General features: G+C 35.4%; 1 protein-coding gene across 1 annotated transcript in view; it reads right to left on the minus strand.

Moving 5' to 3' along the window:
- The window catches only part of EYS (EGF-like photoreceptor maintenance factor), a 1,911,700-nt gene that overhangs the window by 1,781,996 nt on the left and 109,664 nt on the right, over window positions 1-20,040 (minus strand). The window contains exon 5 of the mRNA XM_035296026.3: window positions 6,214-6,328. Within this exon, the coding sequence (XP_035151917.3) occupies window positions 6,214-6,328 (115 nt within the window). The remainder of the gene's footprint in view (window positions 1-6,213; window positions 6,329-20,040) is intronic.

Consider the following 20,040-nt stretch of genomic DNA (forward strand, 5'->3'; position numbering starts at 1 on the left):
ACCAGGAGGAAGCTGAAACTATGAATAGACCAATAACAAGGTCTGAAGTCGAGGCAGCAATTAAGAGCCTACCACACAAAAAAAGCCCAAGTCCAGATAGGTACACAGCCGAATTCAACCAGACACACAAGGAGGAGCTGGTACCATTCCTTCTGAAACTATTCCAAATAATCCAAAAAGAGGGAATCCTTCCCAATCATTTTATGAGACCAATATCATCCTAATACCAAAACCCGGCAGGGACCCAACACAAAAAGAAAACTTCAGGCCAATATCCATGATGAACATAGATGCAAAAACCTTCAATAAAATATTGGCAAGCCGATTGCAACAGCAAATCAAAAAACTTATCCATCATGATCAAGTAGAATTCATCCTGGGGATGCAAGGCTGGTTCAACATTCTCAAGTATATAAACGTAATTCACCACATAAACAGAACCAAAACCAAAAACCACATGATTATCTCAATTGATGCAAAGAAGGCATTCAACAAAATTCAACAGCCCTTTATGCTAAAAACCCTCAATAAACTCGGTATCGATGGAACGTATCTCAAAGTAGTAAAAGCTATTTACGACAAACCAACAGCCAATATCATACTGAATGGGCAAAAACTGGAAGCATTCCCTTTGAAATCCGGCACTAGACAAGGATGCCCTCTTTCACCACTCCTATTCAATACAGTACTGGAAGTTCTAGCCAGAGCAATCAGGCAAGAAAAATAAATAAAGGGTATTCAAATAGGAAAGGTGGAAGCCAAATTGTCTCTATTTGCAGATGACATGATAGTATACCTAGAAGATCCCATCGCCTCAGCCCAAAAACTCCTGAAACTGATAAGCAACTTCAGCAAAGTCTCAGGATATAAAATCAATGTGCAAAAATCACAAGCATTCCTATACACCAATAACAGACTTAAAGAGAGCCAAATTAAGAACGAACTGCCATTCACAATTGTTACAAAAAGAATAAAATACCTAGGAATACAACTCACAAGGAACATAAGAGACCTCTTCAAGGAAAACTACAAAACACTGCTCAACGAAATAAGAGAGGACACAAACAGATGGAGAAACATTTCATGCTCATGGTTAGGAAGAATTAATATTGTGAAAATGGCTATACTGCCCAAAGTAATTTGCAGAATCAATGCTATCCCCATCAAGCTAACATTGACTTTCTTCACAGAACTGGAAAAAACCACCATGAACTTCATATGGAACCAAAAGAGAGCCCGCATAGCCAAGTCAATTCTAAGCAAAAAGAACACAGCGGGGGGCAACACACTACCGGATTTCAAACTATACTACAAGGCTACAGTAATCAAAACAACATGGTACTGGTACCAAAACAGATATAGACCAATGGAACAGAACAGAGGTATCAAAGGCAACACAACATATTTACAACCATACAATCTTTGATAAACCTCACAAAAACAAGCAATGGGGAAAGGATTCCCTGTTTAATAATGGTGTTGCGAAAACTGGCTAGCCATCTGCAGAAAGCAGAAACTGGACCCCTTCTTGACACCTTACACCAAAATTAACTCCAGATGGATTAAAGACTTAACCATAAGACCCGGCACCATAGAAACCCTAGAAGGAAATCGAGGCAAAACCATCCAGTTCATAGAAGTAGGCAAGGACTTCATGACCAAAACACCAAAAGCATTGGCAACAAAAGCCAAAATAGACAAATGGGACCTAATCAAACTCCACAGCTTCTGCACGGCAAAAAAACAGTCACTAGAGTGAATTGGCAACCAACAGAATGGGAAAAAGTTTTTGCAGTTTACCCATCTGACAAAGGGCTGATATCCAGAATTTACAAAGAACTCAAACAGATTTACAGGAAAAAAACAAACAAACCCATTTAAAAATGGGCAAAGGATATAAACAGACACTTTACAAAAGAAGACATATATGAGGCCAACAATCATATGAAAAAATGCTCATCATCACTGATCATCAGAGAGATGCAAATCAAAACCACATTGAGATACCATTTCACACCAGTTAGAATGGTGATCATTAACAAATCTGGAGACAACAGATGCTGGAGAGGATGTGGAGAAAAAGGAACACTTTTACACTGTTGGTGGGAGTGTAAATTAGTTCAACCATTGTGGAAGACAGTGTGGCGATTCCACAAGGCCTTAGAAATAGAAATTCCATTTGACCCAGCAATCCCATTACTGGGTATATATTCAAAGGACTATAAATCGTTCTACTATAAGGACACATGCACACGAATGTTCATTGCAGCACTGTTTACAATAGCAAAGACCTGGAACCAACCCAAATGCCCATTGATGATAGACTGGATTGGGAAAATGTGGCACATATACACCATGGAATATTATGCAGCAATCAGAAATGATGAGTTTGTGTCGTTTGTAGGGACATGGATAAATTTGGAGAACATCATTCTCAGCAAACTGACACAAGAACAGAAAATGAAATACCGCATATTCTCACTCATAGGATGGTGATGAAAAATGAGAACACATGGACACAGTTAGGGGAGTACTAAACACTTGGGTCTATTGGGGAGAAAAGGGGAGGGCCTGTGGGGGGGGAACTGGAGAGGGATAGCGTGGGGAAAAATGACAAATGTGGATGAAGGGGAGAAAGAAAACAAAACACACTGTCATGTGTGTACCTATGCAACTGTCTTGCACATTCTGCACATGTACCCCAAAACCTAAAATGCAATAAAAAATTTAAAAAATAAAGAAAAAAAAGAGATTTATTAATTTCTTAATTAAAAAAATTAAAAAATCTGAATTTTAAGATTTCTCATTTTATCTAAAGGTCTACTTTACATAAAAGTAATATAGATATCCACTGGTTTTTGGTTAGTATTTCTCTCAATTTATTACATCATTTTGTTCCAATAAAGACATTTTATTTCATGTTATCTCAGGTGAACAGTACACACCTGGATTATGATTATATTTACTTCTAATGTAAATTTATGTGTGTAATCACTGGTTATTGTTGTCTTTTTAAAAATCTTTAGATGCACAGACGTGTTCAAACCTAATTAAGTTCAATAAACCAGTTCCTTTTGTGCTCTATCTAAGCAGGTTTAGTCTAATGCATAGTCATGAAGGACATCTTCCTTTGTTTTTTTTCCCTCCATTTTATTCTCTAGAAGTTTGATAAATTTCTCTTTTACTCTTGGCTTCATGCTTCATGTCAAGCTAATCATTGTGTAGTTTGAGGTAAGGGGTATAAGCCCACTTTTGTCCATGTGTGTTTTGATAAAAAGTTATTCATTTGTTCATTAAATTATCTTGGTGTTTTTGTAGGAACTCAATAGAACATCTCCCTGTGGATCTATTTTTGAACTCTCCTTTGTGTGTGTGTGTGTGTGTGTGTGTGTGTGTGTGTGTGTGTCTGTGTGTCTGTGTGTCTGTCTGTCTGTCTGTGATCTCTAGTTCATCCTTATGCTATGTATTAGTCAGGGTTCTCCAAAGGGGCAGAACTAATAGGGACAGATGTATATAAAAAGGAAAGTTTATTAATGAGTATTAACACACATGATCACAGGGTACCACAATAGGTCATCGGAAAACCGAGGACTGAGGAAGCCAGTCTGAGTTCCAAAGCTGAAGAACTTGGAGCCTGCTGTTTGAAAGTAGGAAGCATCCAGCACAGAAGAACGTTGTAGGTTGGGAGGGTAAGTCAGTCTAGCCTATTCACGTTTTTCTGCCTGTTTTATATTCTGGCCATGCTGGCAGCTGATTAGATGGTGTCCATCCAGTTTAAGGGTGGGTGTGCCTTCCCCAGCCCACTGAATCAAATGTTAATCAATCTCCTTTGGCAACACTCTCACAGACACACCCAGAATCAATACTTGGCATCCTTCAATCCAATCAAGTTGACATTCAATATTAAGCATCACATGCCAGTACCACATTGCCTTGATACTCTAGCTTGAAAGTAACTCTTGAAATCAGGTCAGCAACATCATTCAGATTTGCTATTATTTTTTGAGTACTTAGCTATTTGAGGTCCTTTAATGTTTCATATCAATTTTATAGTTAGCGTGCCTATTTCTACAAAATGTTTGTTAATATCAGTAAGAAGAAAAGACATCATAAAATAGTAATTCTTTCATTTCATAAATATGTTATAACTATTTATTGGCTTATTTAGTTTCTCTTTGTAATCTGTTTTAGTTTTCAGCATAGAGCTCTTGCCCACATTTTGTTAACTGTTTTCTGAAGTGTTTTAATAAAATTATAATTATAATTTATTTTGTTTTCATAGTATTTATTTTTAGTTTCATGACTTAATTAGTTTCCATATTACAGAAACACTATTGGTTTCTACAAAATTATATTAAATCCTAATATTTTGCCAAATTTTACTTGTTAATTTTACTTTTTAATTTTTATAACTTTCCAGTGAATAGTCGTGAGGTATGCTTATCAAAACCACACTACTTTTTTTTAAATTGCATTTTAGGTTTTGGGGTACATGTGCAGAATATACAAGATAGTTGCATAGGTACATACATGGCAGCATGTTTTGCTGCCTTCCTCCCCTTGTACCACATTTGGCATTTCTCCCCAGGCTATCCCTCCCCAGCTCCCCCCACCCACTGTCCCTCCCCTATTCCCCCCAATAGACCCCAGTGTGTAGTACTCCCTTCCCTGTGTCCATGTGTTCTCATTTTTCCTCACCCGCCTATGAGTGAGAATATGTGGTATTTCATTTTCTGTTCTTGTGTCAGTTTGCTGAGGATGATGTTCTCAAGATTCATCCATGTCCCTACAAAAAACACGAACTCATCATTTTTGATGGCTGTATAATATTCCATGGTGGATATATGCCACATTTTCCCAGTCCAGTCTATCATCGATGGGCATTTTGGTTGGTTCCAGGTCTTTGCTATTGTAAACAGTGCTGCAATGAACATTCGTGTGCATGTGTCCTTATAGTAGAACAATTTATAGTCCTTTGGATATATAACCAGTAATGGGATTGCTGGGTCAAATGGAATGTCTATTTCTAAGGCCTTGAGGAATCACCACACTGTCTTCCACAATGGTTGAACTAATTTACACTCCCACCAACAGTGTAAAAGTGTTCCTTTTTCTCCACATCCTCTCCAGCATCTGTTGTCTCCAGATTTTTTAATGATCACCATTCTAACTGGTGTGAGATGGTATCTCAATGTGGTTTTGATTTGCGTCTCTCTAATGACCAGTGATTTTGAGCATTTTTTTATGTTTGTTGGCCTCATGTATATTTATTTATCTTACCTTCATGTTGTATTTATTTTTCTTGCCTTATTTGTCAAAAAAAATTTGTTTCTGGAAAACAAAGCTTTGCAGAAACACAGAAAGTCCCCTTTGTACTCTCACTGATCTCACTCTCCCATCTATCTCCCTATAGGTTGCCTTTCAAATAAAGCTGGTGTGGCTAATCCTCAAGTTTATGTTATATTTTTGATATATAGTTATGTAATTACAGAAATAGATATGTATTCACATTTTGTAACTTTAAGTAATATTGCCACACTGTACATAAAATTTTAAAATTTAATATTGTTATATTTGTAAGTATTAATACAAATAGCTATTGTCTATTCATTGTAACTAGCTTTATAATTCCACTGCATGACTACACCATGATGAATTTATCCATTCTCTTATTTACAAGGTTCAGTTTCAGATTTGGAGTGAAAATTCCGCTGTTTGTCTCTTTTGGTATATACCTGATAATTTCTCTAATATACACACCTACAGGTAACATTGCTAGGTTGTAGAATATCTCTTACCATAAACAGTACAGACATTTTGTATCCGCAAAGTAATTTCAAACACTACTCACTAAAGAAAGCATATTTTTGGACCCTAACAACCATTAGACTGATTTTATTTTTCATCCAGTTAAAGAGCTTAAAGTATTAGTAATTGGGGTTTTATATACTAAGAGGTATATCACCAGGACTCAATTAGCTTTATACTTACTTTATAATAAAAAAACCTCCTGGAACATTTATTAAATCCATCCCAACATAATTTTTATAAGTTAAAACCACTGTTACTACGCTTTACATAAGTCACATTTAAGTATATATATAAGAATATATTTCTCTGGCTAAGATTAATAAGAGCATTTGAAATATAGACTGACTGAATCTATTGTATTTTGAAGTGCTAAATTATGTTGCCATGTATTAAATTACTTACTCTGAATCTTCCAATTATATTGAAACACCATTCTTCATTCAGACAGTTGATGCTGAGTAGCCTACAATGGTCAATTACTTTCTCACAGTTTTTTCCAGTAAATCGTGGCATACAACTGTAAATACATCAGTGTAGATTAGAAAAATTACAATTTAAATATCTTTAGAAAAGTCTATTAACATTACTCCTAGGGAAAAAAGATTTTATTTAAATTATATGATATTATTAATTTTTTTTTCTACATACCTGTGATCTTAACCAAAAAGCTCATATTTATGTATTTGGAAATAATTACAGTAAACTACATTTTCATTGTATGCTCTTAGTAATCTCTTTTGGAAATTTAGGAATAAAATCAGCTTTGGCCTAAGCCTATATTTAACAATAATATATATGTTTTGGAAAACTACTGAAATGTGAAGAAAAAGATGACAAATGAGATTTTTAATGTTTAGTGGAATCATTATAGACTGATAATGTGCTAGTGGGAGTTAATGATGACCTCATGAATTTGACACAGGATAGAGTGCTAGCGGATGATAATGGTCTAGTTATAGTTGGGCTATTTATAGGATGTCTGTTTATTGGTTTCTTGTCATTTCCACATTTTTTTTCAAAAAATCTATATTCCAGTCTACTGTACTTCATTATCTGTGATCTATAAGTTGCTAAAGAACACACATGGGTGTTCTGGCTTCCTTTGCCCTCACTTCTTGTTAATTTGTGGGAAACAGTCCTGTACCTTAAATCATGTTTAGCAAACTTGCTATTATAAAATTAATGCGGCCGCAAATGAAATAATGTTTTTTCTAATGTAAACACCAAGTATTTCAAAACCAAAATAAGACTCATAACTTTAAGTTAGTACAAGCAGATTTATTAATAAAGTGAATTTACAATATATTTATAGTTTTAAATCTGTTATAAGAACCCAAAATAATTTCATAAAAGGGATCAATTTCACTGAAATAGCATCAATAAAATGCTTTAGTAATTTACCTTTTCTGTAGTTTGAGGCACACAGCTTTGCATTTTCATCTTGCAGAAATAAATTATTCTTTCATTCATATCACAAATAATCACCCACATTTTTTAGCACCTACCATATGATAGCCACTAGGCTAATTACTTTTACACAATTTTCTTATATTCTCATTCCATTTGTATAAGTTGTGAAATATATTATTATTTATCACTTTTATAAATGAGTAAACGTACTCATAGAAATTACATTAGTTGCTTTGGTCATATTACTTACAAATGTTAGAGCTGTTAATAAAATTAAGTCTGGCCTAACTTTAAGTATATTATACTCTGCTATTCCATAGATGAAGATTATTAATATATTCTATTCTACTACTCCAGATATTAAGACATATTCATTTTACATCTTTCACTCCAAGTAGTAACTTAATGAAAGGTAGCATCCCCTCCTATTGAGGATGAGCATGTAGGAACATAAAGAAGAGAAGAGCTTTAGAATATCCTAAAAGTTGATGAGTTTCAATTTTCCCTTTGAGTTGGAAAGGACTGAATTCCCAGTGTTGGCTTGTAATCTAAGAGGAGCTTCCAAGTCTTACTCATTAAAAAAAATGACATCCTATCAGCTCAGCCAGCTTTCAAGGAAAAAGAAAGTTTCGATAGTAGCCTTGACATTTAAGAAAGTAAAACAGAGTAAACAAAAGCAAAGAAAATGTAAAAGCACACTTTGAAAAACATGGATCTTTTTAAGAAACATATTTATAAAAGTATATCAATGTCTTCTGTTGAGATAGTCAGAGAGACTTATAGCTAACAAATTTGAGCTACTCTAGATGTCCAGCAGCCATTTTAGTCAGAGGCTGATTGTCTTAAATATGGCAGGAGAGAAAAGAAATGCCTTTCAGATCACCATGTTTCTAGAATATCCAGTTTATAGTAATATTTTTATATAAAATTATTTTGAGACTTCAGGGTAAGGACAGACTCATAATTGTGATGGGAATATTTAAGGTGTCATTTTAGTGATAAAATGGGAGGTGATACATAGTAAAGCAGATAGGATCTGTGAAGATACATGAAATGGAAGGAAAAAACATAATGGAAATAAAACATATTAGTGGAAAAGAGGAGACAAGAAAATATACTCTTGTCCTCTTTTACTTTCTTTCTTCCTAAAATGATTTCTTACCACTGACTTAAATATCTTTCTACTATTAGGCTTCTTTTTGCCAATAAAGCTAATATTCACTAGTTAATTGGCTTTATTCTATTTCTTGGACATAGCATTTCAAATTTTGTCCAGTAACCTATGGAATGCACACTACTGATTTTAATGAGAAGTGTCAGGCACTGTTGGGAACACAGCATTAACAGGTTAGGGACAGCAATATCAGAACAAAATTCCATCACCAGCATTTTGGTAAATGTTTTATGTAATACAGAACTACTGGTACTTATACCGGCTATTTATTTTTTAAGTTATGTAATTTATAAATTAAAACAAAATCAGTGTAACAATATTTACTACATTTTAAATATGTTTCATAATGTACTTTTTCAAAATGTTAAAAAAGCCCATAGCATTAATATAATTCCTCTTCTTTCAGCCATTCACTCAAATATTGTCTCCTCAAAGATGTCTTTCCTGTTGAGATCCTCACACAGTATTGAAATACCTCTTCTCAATTTCTCTCTCCTCTTTTATTTGGCTTTAATTAATTAATTATATAGCACCTATCCTTATGTGTCATTATACTCATGTATTTATAATTTTCTCTCCCCCATAAACTAATGTATAATAAGGCAGAGGAGTTGCTGTTGTAATAGGTTTAATACTTGCTTTGTATATTCTAGGATAAAGATAGAGAGATTTTTCTTTTGATCTTGAAGTAAATATTAAATCTGAACTATTTACTTCCTGAGATCCAGACAGTGATCTTGTTGCTCAGTTTATGCTTAAAAGATAAATTTATGATATGAAATAGTCTGTAAGTCTAGACATTTGTCTATGCCCACACAAGTCACAGTATGTAAGTGTGCAACCGTATTGTAAAGATTCTATTATAAGAGTAAGTTTTAATTTACTTCAGAGGCTATTTTTCACTGAGTAGTGGAATAGGTACATGACAGCATTGAATTTGATACAAGTAACTTTGCATCAGAATCCTGATGTATGCATGATGAAACCAAAGAGAAATATGTGAGGTACTTAAAAATTATAAAAACTACAAATAGAATGGTTCATATCCTGAAAAAAATGTATCAAAAATCTCTTCCAAGTTTTCAAACAAGTAATGAGAGTATTTCAAGATAGCACAGCAGAGAAAACTATTTGAAGTCACTTTATAACTATCTCCATTCCATTTACTAGAATCATATAAAGTTTTGCAGCAAGTGCAGCTGGACCCCAGATGGATCAGCTCTGTGGGGGAAAGGGCATCCGCCATTACCAAGTCACTCCACCACTACTGAGTCAGTCCATAACTACTAAGGCAGTCCACCATTACCGAGGCAGTCCACCATTACAGAGGCAGACAGCCATTACCAAGGCAGTTCTAACTATACCTCTATAAACAAAACTGCAAGGAAGTTCACACAGCAGCTGGGCAGAACCCATGGCAGCACAGCAAAGCCTCTGCTGGCAAATTGTGACTAGGCTACCTCCTTGCTGTGCAGGGCAGCTCTGAAAAAAGGCAGCAGCATGTCAGGAACTTATAAATAAAGCCCCACTTTCTTAGGACCGGGCACCTTGGAAACAAGTTTGTTATGAATTCTACTGCAGCAGACTTAAACATACCTGCCCAGCAGCTCCGAATGGAACAACAGAGCTCACAGCTCAGCACTTGAGCTCCTATAAGGAACAGACTGTCTCTTCAAGCAGCTTCCTGACACCCATATATCCAAAGAGGCACCTCATAAAGAAGAGCTCAGGCTGACATCTACCAGGTACCCTTCTGGGATGAAGAAAACAGAAGAAGAAACTGGCAGCAACTCTTACGGTTCTGCAGCTGCCACAAGAGATCCCCGGAAGCAGAGTCTGGAATGGACCCAAGCAGTCCAAGAGCAGAGGGGTCTGACTGTTAGAAGGAAAACTAAACAACAGAAAGAAATAACTTCATCATCAACAAAAAGGACATCCACTCAGAGACCCTATCTGAAAGTAACAAACTACAAAGACCACAGGTAGATAAATCCACAAAGATGGGAAGAAACCATCAAAAAATGGATGAAAACACCCAAAATCAGAATGTCTTTCCTCCTCCAAGGGATTGCAACTCCTAACCAGCAAAGGAACAAAGCTGGATGAAGAATGAGTTCAATAAATTGACAGAAACAGGCTTCAAAATATAGGTAATAAGAAACTTCTCTGAGCTAAAAGAACCTGTTCTAACACAATGCAAAGAAACTAAGAACCTTGAACAAAGGTTTGACAAAATGCTAATGAAAATAAACAGCTTAGAGAAGAATATAAACAACTTGATGCAGCTGAAAAACACAAGAACTTTGTGAAGCATACACAAGTTGCAATAGCCGAATTGACCAAGCAGAAGAAAGGATATCAGAGGTCGAAGATCAACTCAATGAAATAAAAGAAGGCAAGATTAGAGAAAAAAAAGTGAAAATAAATAAAGCCTCCAAGAAATACTTGATTATGTGAAAAGACCTAACTTAAGTTTGATAGGTGTACCTGAATGCAACGGAGAGAATGAATCCAAGCTGGAAAACACTCTTCAGGATATCATCCAGGAGAACTTCCCCAAACTAGCAAGGCAGGCCAGTATTCAAGTCCAGGAAATACAGACTTGAAGGAATTGCTTGTTCATAAAGGATTTTATTTCTCCTTCACTAATGAAGCTTGGTTTGGCTGGATATGAAATGCTAGGTTGAAAGTTCTTTTAAGGATGTTGAATATTGGCCCCCGCTTTTTTTCTGGCTTGTAGGGTTTCTGCCGAGGGATCCACTGTGAGTCTTATGGGCTTCCATTTGTGGGTAACCGGACCTTTGTCTCTGGCTGTGCTTAGCACTTTTCCCTTCATTTAACCCTGATGAATCTGACAATTATGTGCCTTGAGGTTGCTCTTCTTGAGGAATAATCCTGCATGTTCTGCACATGTACCCCAGGACCTGAAGTGCAGTTTTATATATATATAAAGTTTTATATATATATAAATATATATAGCTTTAAATATATATAACTTTATATATATAAGAACTAAGACAAAAGGTACTAGAATAGGAGCTGAGGAGAGGGGGATGGGGAGAGAGTCAGAGAGAGAAGATATAGCTGCTGGCCAGGGATTTCAGTAGCAAGAAACAAATGGCCTGAATATGGGAATGAGGGCAACCCTGTCTATATACTTCACTTCATTGCCTATGGCACACAATAATACGTATGTGTACCATACATAGCACATAAGAATACATAGTGACCAGCTAGGAAGGCTACAGGAAAAACTGTCCTCAGATTTCGGTGAGAAAAAGAAAGGAAGGTATAGTAGAAAAAGTACTGTGGGCTGGGCATGGTGGCTTACATCTGTAATCCCAGCACTTTGGGAGGCTGAGGCAGGAGGATTGCTTGACTCTAGGAGTTGCAGACCAGCCTGGGCAACATAATAAGACCCCATGTCTACATTTCTTTATTCAAAAAACTAGCCTGGCAGGTAGTCTCAGGTACTCAGTTACTCAGGAGGCTGAGGTGGGAGGATCGCTGGGGCCCAGGAGGTTAAGACTGATATGAGCTGTTTTCACAACACTACATACCAGCCTGGGTGAACATGTGAGACCCTGCCTCTAAAAAAATATAAAATCAAAATAAAACATTAGAGAAAAAGAAACTACATTGTGTATACTTGGAAAATATTCTGTGGACAAAAAGATACAGAGGGCACAGTGAACGAATATTGGATATTAAGAAATAGTGGAGGTTGTGCAGAGCATTATGGGGCTGTTTCTTTCAGTGAGGAATGACAGGAAGACTTAAAGATTTCATGATGTTAATTCAAATTTTATGTGCATCTGTCTTTACTAAGTTATTTATTATTTATATGGAAATTAATACATCCAAGGAAAGAAATAAGTTTATACTGATGAGAACATATGTTCTTAAATGAGGCACTTAGGAGGCCAGATTATAGGATACCTCCTGTCACCTAAAACAGTACCCCACAAATTAAAGTCATATTAATAGTAGCAAAGGCTACTTGATGAGAAAATGGCAACAATTTTTCCAGATATTTTAAATAGTTAAATAGTTTACGACCAGAATCTGAAGTTAAAATGTAACTATATTTAAAATTTAACAAACTTTTTCCTATATTAAATGTCAGAATGATTGATTTAAAGTTAGCCTTATAAATGTGGCTATTGATTTCAAGCAAAAAACATGTAGCAGCCTAGCTTTTGAGATAATTAACTCCAAAAGGTTAAGATTTCCTGTTGAAAATTATTGAGTGACTAAGTGAAAGTATTCCATTAATTAATAAATTCCTCATGCAAATATGTGATTGCTACTTTAAAAATCATTTTTCAAAATTAATATGAAAATATAATTTTATTATAGGTTGAAATACATTGCCTTGCATTTTTGCAAATGCGGTGTTCTATTTCAAAGTCACGGTGCATATTAATTAGCTATATTTGTGACGTAAACTGAAAACCTTAATTCTACCCATAGCTTACATGGTAAGAGTTATCACAAGCCTAATAAAATAAATGCTGAAGCTGACTTGGGTTGGTGGGGTTGGGAGAAGTTATGTTAATACATCAAATTGAAATTTCAGTAGTGTAAGATATTATAATCTAAATTCAGTGAATAGAAAACAGCAAAAAAAAAAAAACCCACAATAAGCTAAGAATATAAAAGAGATATCATTATCCCTTGAAATATCTCAGAATTTGGGTGGAGAAAACAAAAGGCTTAGAAAGCAACATTCTCTATATCACAACATTCTGATTTTTAAAGATATAGTATTTAATAATTTTCTAATATCTAGTCAATGTATATTTCACAAAGTTTTCTCCCAATTAGTTTGGTTAAATGGTTGATTTTCAGACTTGAAAAATTTTTATATGAGAAAGACAACAGCTGGTTTAACAAAACTTTATTTTTTGGTTCATTTCCTCATTTAAATCTAAATAGTGAGAATTTGATAATCCTGATATGTTGAGAATATTGGAGTCATTGCATTCAGTAAATATTAGATGTGTGTGTGTGTGTCTGTGTATGTGTGTGTGTGTAAAATGGCAATATTAATAATGTAGTTCATGATAGTCTTCAAAGCCAGTAGGTGATTTTAGTGAATAAACACTTTCTACTTTACATAAGTGGAAGGCATGGTAGAGAGCTCAGAACCCTATATATCAGGTCACAATGACTTTCCCTTCACTACCCATAAACCTCCATCCAAGAGGTGATCAGGGACCCTAGGAAGCTTCACTGGAGTTGTGTCCTGCACTGCCATGGACACTGCCACCTGCGTTAAGTGAAGTGGAGCACACAGAGTCCTGTAGCTTTATCACTGCCTTTGGAGGAATTTCCAAATGTCCACTGAGTTCTGTGAGCTCCTGAGAAAACCCAGCACTACTAACTTTATGCTAACACTCACAGTCACCCCACTATGAGCTACCTTTGAGGCCATTAAAATTAATCCCTTATTATCATTACTTCAGATACCCCAGGAAGCCAGTACTTTCCAAGTCATCCCTCAATGTGTGGATCTTTCTATCAAGCAGCTCTGTACATGTCTTTCACATTCTTAGAAATTGTGTTCCTTTGAAGTTAAAATCTCAAGTGGTGGCTATCCTCTGTCCCACTTCTGTCACAGCTGGATGTCTCCATGTTGTATAGTTGTCTTCATCTTTTCTTCATTGTGGCTTCCAAATCATGACTTATCCTCCCCTTAAAAGCCTTACTTATTTGAAGATGATGTCATCAAACCATACCCATACCTCCTCCTCACTGCAGTCACAGCTAACCTTCCTGAGCATTCCCTCTAATTCTGTAACATTTAACATCTGACTTGTTATATCTTTCCCTAATGTAATCTCAACCTTACTTTGTTATTTTTATTGAAGCATAATTGACAAAGTTGTATAAATTTAAAGTCTAAAATGTGATCATGAGTTGTTATATTACATATTGTTCAATAATTATAAATAACTTAGTTAACGTATCTGCCACCTTGCACAGTTATCTTTTGTATGTATAGGGGGATAGCAGGTAAGATCTATTCTCTCAGCAAATTTCAAGTATACAATGCAACATTTTTAGCTGTAGTCATTACCATGAACATTAAATACCCAGAAATTTTTATTGATACATACTGATTGTATGTGTTTATGAAACACATGTAATATTTGTTACATGCTTAGAATGTGTAATGATCAAGTCAGCTTTAGGGCATTCACCACTTCAAGTATTTACCATTTCTATGTGTTGGAAACATTTCAAGTTCTCTCCTGTAGCTGTACTGAAATATACAATATGATAACCCTTTGAACAGCACCCCCCATTTCTCTCTGCCGCAATTGCCTGAAAACCAGTATTCTACTCTGTTTCTATGACTTTGACTTATTTATTTATTTATTTATTTATTTATTTATTTATTTATTTATTTATTTATTTTTGAGACGGAGTTTCACTCTTGTTACCCAGGCTGGAGTGCAGTGGCGTGATCTCGGCTCACCTCCGCCTCCTGGGTTCAAGCAATTCTCCTGCCTCAGCCTCCCAAGTAGCTGGGATTACAGGCATGTGCCACCACGCCCAGCTAATTTTTGTATTTTTAGTAGAGACGGGGATTCATCATGTTGACCAGGATGGTCTCAATCTCTTGACCTCATGATCCACCCACCTCGGCCTCCTAAAGTGCTGGGATTACAGGCGTGAGCCACCGCGCCTGGCCGAATTTGACTTCAAAAAGTTTTACATATTAGTTAGAGTATACAGTGTTTGTCTTTCTCAGTCTGACTTATTTCACTTAGCATAATGCCTTCAGCATTCATCCATGCTGTTGTAAATGACAGAACTTCTTTCTTTTAGTGACTGTGTAATATTACATACATACATGCTAAAACATTACATCCTCTTTATTACAATAGCCAAGGCATGGAGATCACTTAAGTGTCTTAGTTATTTTAATATCTGCAAAATTTATCTCTTTGTAAAATTAGCCTCTCCTAGGAGGATACTATCTCAACTCAAAGATCTAAATCTTCCCTCTAACTCTACAACCTACTCCTACTCTAGTATGGTATATGCTATCATCATATATAACTACATTCTCTTTGCAATGTTAACTTATATAATCTTAATGTTATGTATTTTATATTCTACACACAGCCTCATTTCTTTGTCCAGTTTACTCCTTGTAGTCCTTTTCTACCCCCAAATTATTCAGTATCATAATCCATTGACATTACCAACACTTCAATGTCTGTCATCCCCATCATATTCTCAATTGCCTCCTTTTGTGAATTAGATTACATATTTTACTTCCATAATCACTTATTGCATATACTCTTAAATCACTTTCTCTTTTCCCTCAATTATCATAGTCTGGTCAAGGCTCAACCCTGCTTTAATTCAACACCCTAGCTATTTCTCATGGGCGTAGGAGTAAACTACACTTGGTTTGAGATTGACACATATTGTAGATTGTTCTTATTTTATATTCATGTTCACTAACTTTAAGGAAATGTTGTAGCATATCAGTAATACTCTATTTTTCTCATATTCATTTGGGTTCTATTTTGTTGGACATTGATGCTTATTTCACTTGAGTAATAACAGCTATCAGAAGACACTTTGCAAATGATTCAACAACCACACATTCAAAGCAACTTACTCTATTTTTTTTCCTATTAAAATTCATGTAACTTCTGCCATCCTTTTGTCTAGGCAAACTTTGCTGCTTGTGTCCCATATCCCAACCCCTCTCTACTACTATCTAAAAATAAATTATTTTGAACGTTCCTTAGTTACCAGTTCATTACCCTGTGTTGCTGCTCCCCTTTAAGCAAAAGCCCATTTATTTTATCTCATTCATTCATGGACCAGTTCTGATCAAATTTTTACTATTTTGTCAAACTATTCTTTTTGAGAATACTATTATCTCCAGTTGCCAGTTATGAAGATCAATTCTCATTTTTCTTTAATTAGATCTAGTTACATATTTTGAGACAGTCTTAGAATTGTCTTAATATTTTTCTTTTGTAGCTTCTCTGATAATTGTCTGTATTTTCTCATGTTAACTCACCAAGTCCCTTTTAATCTCATATTCAAATCCCTTAACTCCCTTAAATATGGATGTCCAGACTCTCAGTCTAAAACCTCATTTTCCTTTCTAGGCTCAATGTGAGCTAATTTCATTGAGTTGCCTGGTTTTATTTTTTATTTTTTCTAAGCTAATCTTTATTTATTTAACATTTAGAGACTACAATTGCAGTTTTTTGTTTGTTATCTTAGTATGGATATATTGCATAGTAGTGAAGTATGGACTTTTAGTGTACCCATAACCATAATAGTAAATATTGTACCCAATAGGTCATATTTCATCCTTACACTCTCTCTCACCATCCCACATTTTAGAGTCTCCAATATCTATTACTCTACCCTGTATGTCAGTGTGTACCCATTATCTAATTCTCACTTATAAGTGACAAGATGAGGCTTTTTACTTTCCGTTTCTGAGTAATTTCACTCATGATAATGACCTCCAGTTCTATCCACGTTACCAAAAAAAAGAAGATTTTATTCTTTTGGTTGGCTAATTTTTATTTCATCGTGTGTGTTTGTGTGTGTGTGTGTGTGTGTGTGTGTGTGATATTTTTAATCTAGTCATCCACTAATAGACACTTAGGCTGATTTCATGATTTTGCTTTTGTGAGTGGTACTGTGATAAACATATGAATGCAGGTGTTGTTTTGATATAATGTGATCTTTTCTTTTGGATAGATACCCAGTGTAGTGTGATTGCTAGATCAAATGTTAGTTGTATTTGTATTTCTTTGAGAAATTTTCATACTGTTTTCCATAGAGCTGTACTACTTTATTTTTATACCAACAGTGTGTAAGCATACCCTTCTCTCTGCATCCTTGCCAGCATCTGTTGTTTTTTGACATTAATAACCATTCTGATCTGTATAAAATGGCATCTTGCTGTGGTTTTAATTTGTATTTCTCTAATGATTAAAAATATTGGGCATTTTTTCCTACATTTGTTGACTGCCTGTATGTCTTCTTTTAAAAAACTTCTGTTCTAATTTACACTCCCACTAACCTTGTAAAAGCATTCCTATTTCTCCACATCTTCTCCAGCATCTGTTGTCTCCAGATTTTTAATGATCCCTATTCTAACTGGAGTGAGATGGTATCTCAATGTGGTTTTGATTTGCATTTCTCTAATGACCAGTGGTGATGAGCATTTTTCATATGTTTCTTGGCCTCATAAATGTCTTCTTTTGAAAAGTGTCTGTTCATATATTTTGCCCACTTTTTGATGGGGTTGTTTGTTTTTTTCTTGTATGTTTAAGTTCTTTGTAGATTCTGGATATCAGCCCTTTGCCAGATGGGTAGCTTGCAAAAATGTTTACCCATTCTGTGGGTTGCTGGTTAACTCTAATGATTGTTTGTTTTGCTGTGCAGAAACTCCTAAGTTTAATTAGATCTCATTTGTCAATTTTGGCTTCTGTTGCTGTTGCTTTTGGTGTTTTAGTGATGAAGTCCTTGCCTATGCCTATGTCCTGAATGGTATTGCCTAGCCATTGTGGAGGACAGCGTGGCAATTCCTCAAGGATCTAGAAATAGAAATTCCATTTGACCCAGCAATCCCACTACTGGGCATATACCCAACCAATTCTAAATCATTTTATTATAAAGACACATGCACACGTATGTTCATTGGAACCAACCCAAATGCCCATCAATGATAGACTGGATAAAGAAAATGTGGCACATATACACCAAAGGATGAGTTTACGTTCTTTGCAGGGACATGGATGGATCTGGAAATGATCATTTTCAGCAAACTGACACAAGAACAGAAAACAAAACACCACATGTTCTCACTCATACATGGGTATTGAACAATGAGAACACATGGACACAGGGAGGGGAATATCACACACTGGGGTCTGTTGGGTTTGGGGGGCTAGGGGAGGAATAGCGGGGGGTAGGGAGTTTGGGGAGGGATAACATTGAGAGAAATGCCTGATGTAGGTGATGGGGAAATAGAGGCAGCAAAACACCATGGCCTATGTGTACCTATGCAGCAATCCTGTATGTTCTGCACATGTACCCCAGAACTTGAAATATAATTAAAAAAATAAGTAAAAAAGAATAGTATTTCAAATTTGAGTTATTCAAAGTTGCAAAATCTGTATATATGAAAAAATTATTTTGGATCAAAAAGTGAAGTGCTAATATTTTGGCTACAAGAGGCAAATCTACATATGATCATAAAGGGCATTAGCCTTGTGGAAAAGAACTTCTGCTACTGACTTAGGGAACTATTCAAAAATTTTTAAATAAAGCACAACACTATAGATGTTGGACTTTAAAAAATCCATCTGAATGCTGTCTTGTAATATTATTGCTGAGGTCTAGGCTAAAAAGCAAGAACATCATTTGTAGAAGCAATCCAGAGAAACTTTTATGTGGCACAAACTTATCAGGGCTAGGGGAGGTATAGCAGGTGGTGGGAAGGTTGGGGAGGGATAACATTGAGAGAAATGCTTTCGTGGGTGATGGGAATGGAGGCAGCAAACCACCATGGCATGTGTGTACCTGTGTAAAAATCCTGCAAGATCTGCACATGTACCCCAGAACTTACAGTAAAGTAAAATTAAATTAAAATAGGTGTTCATGCCTTTTGCTGGCTTTTTAATGGGGTTATTTGATTTTTTCTTGCTGAGGTGTTGAGTTTCTTGTAGATTCTGGATACTAGCCTTTTGATGAATGTATTGCTTGCAAATGTTTTCTCCTATTGTGTAGGTTGACTGTTTACTCTGTTGACTTAAAATTATACTACAAATTTACAATAACCAACACTGCATGGTATTGGTATAAAAATAGGCACATAGATCAATGGAACAGAATAGAGAATCCAGAAATAAAGCCACATACCTACAACAAATTGATCTTTGACAAAGTCAACAAAAATATGCAGTGAAAAGAACATCCTATTCAATAAATGGTGCTGGGAAAAATAATTATATGCAGAAGAATAAAACTATACCCCTATTTCTTACCACATTCAAAAATTACCTCAAGTTAGATTGAAGACTTAAATGTAAGACCTGTCATTATAAAAATCCTACGAGAAACCCTTCTACATGTTGGCCTAGGCAAAGAATTAATGACTAAGTTCCCAAAAGGAAATGCAACAAAAACAAAAATAGAGAAAAATGGAATGTAATTAAACTAAAAGGTTTCTACACAGCAAGTTTCCTGGTTTTAAACGTCATGTCTACGGTACTGGCTTCCAGATTTATATATTTAGACCTGATAGTTCCTCTAAAATGGAAACGTACTTGAATACCTACCTCAATATCTCTACTTGGCTCTATTAGATGTCTTGTCCAACATGTTCAAAACTGACATCTTGTTTTCCACTCCTGTCAACCATGCCTTTCTTTCTACAGATTTTTCCATTTTGGAAATGGTATTAGAAACCTGTTTAGGTTTATTTTCCAACCTTTCAATTGAGCGAACAACCTTAGTTACCCTTGACTTATTTCTGTTACCTCCTATCTAATCCTCCAGCAAAAGATTGAATTATTCTTAGAACTATATTCTGGATCTGATCCTTAATTACCCTAATCACAAGTTATCTTGATAATCTTAAGTAA

This window comes from Callithrix jacchus, chromosome 4 (genome assembly GCF_049354715.1).
Source record: "Callithrix jacchus isolate 240 chromosome 4, calJac240_pri, whole genome shotgun sequence".
NCBI lineage: Eukaryota > Metazoa > Chordata > Mammalia > Primates > Cebidae > Callithrix > Callithrix jacchus.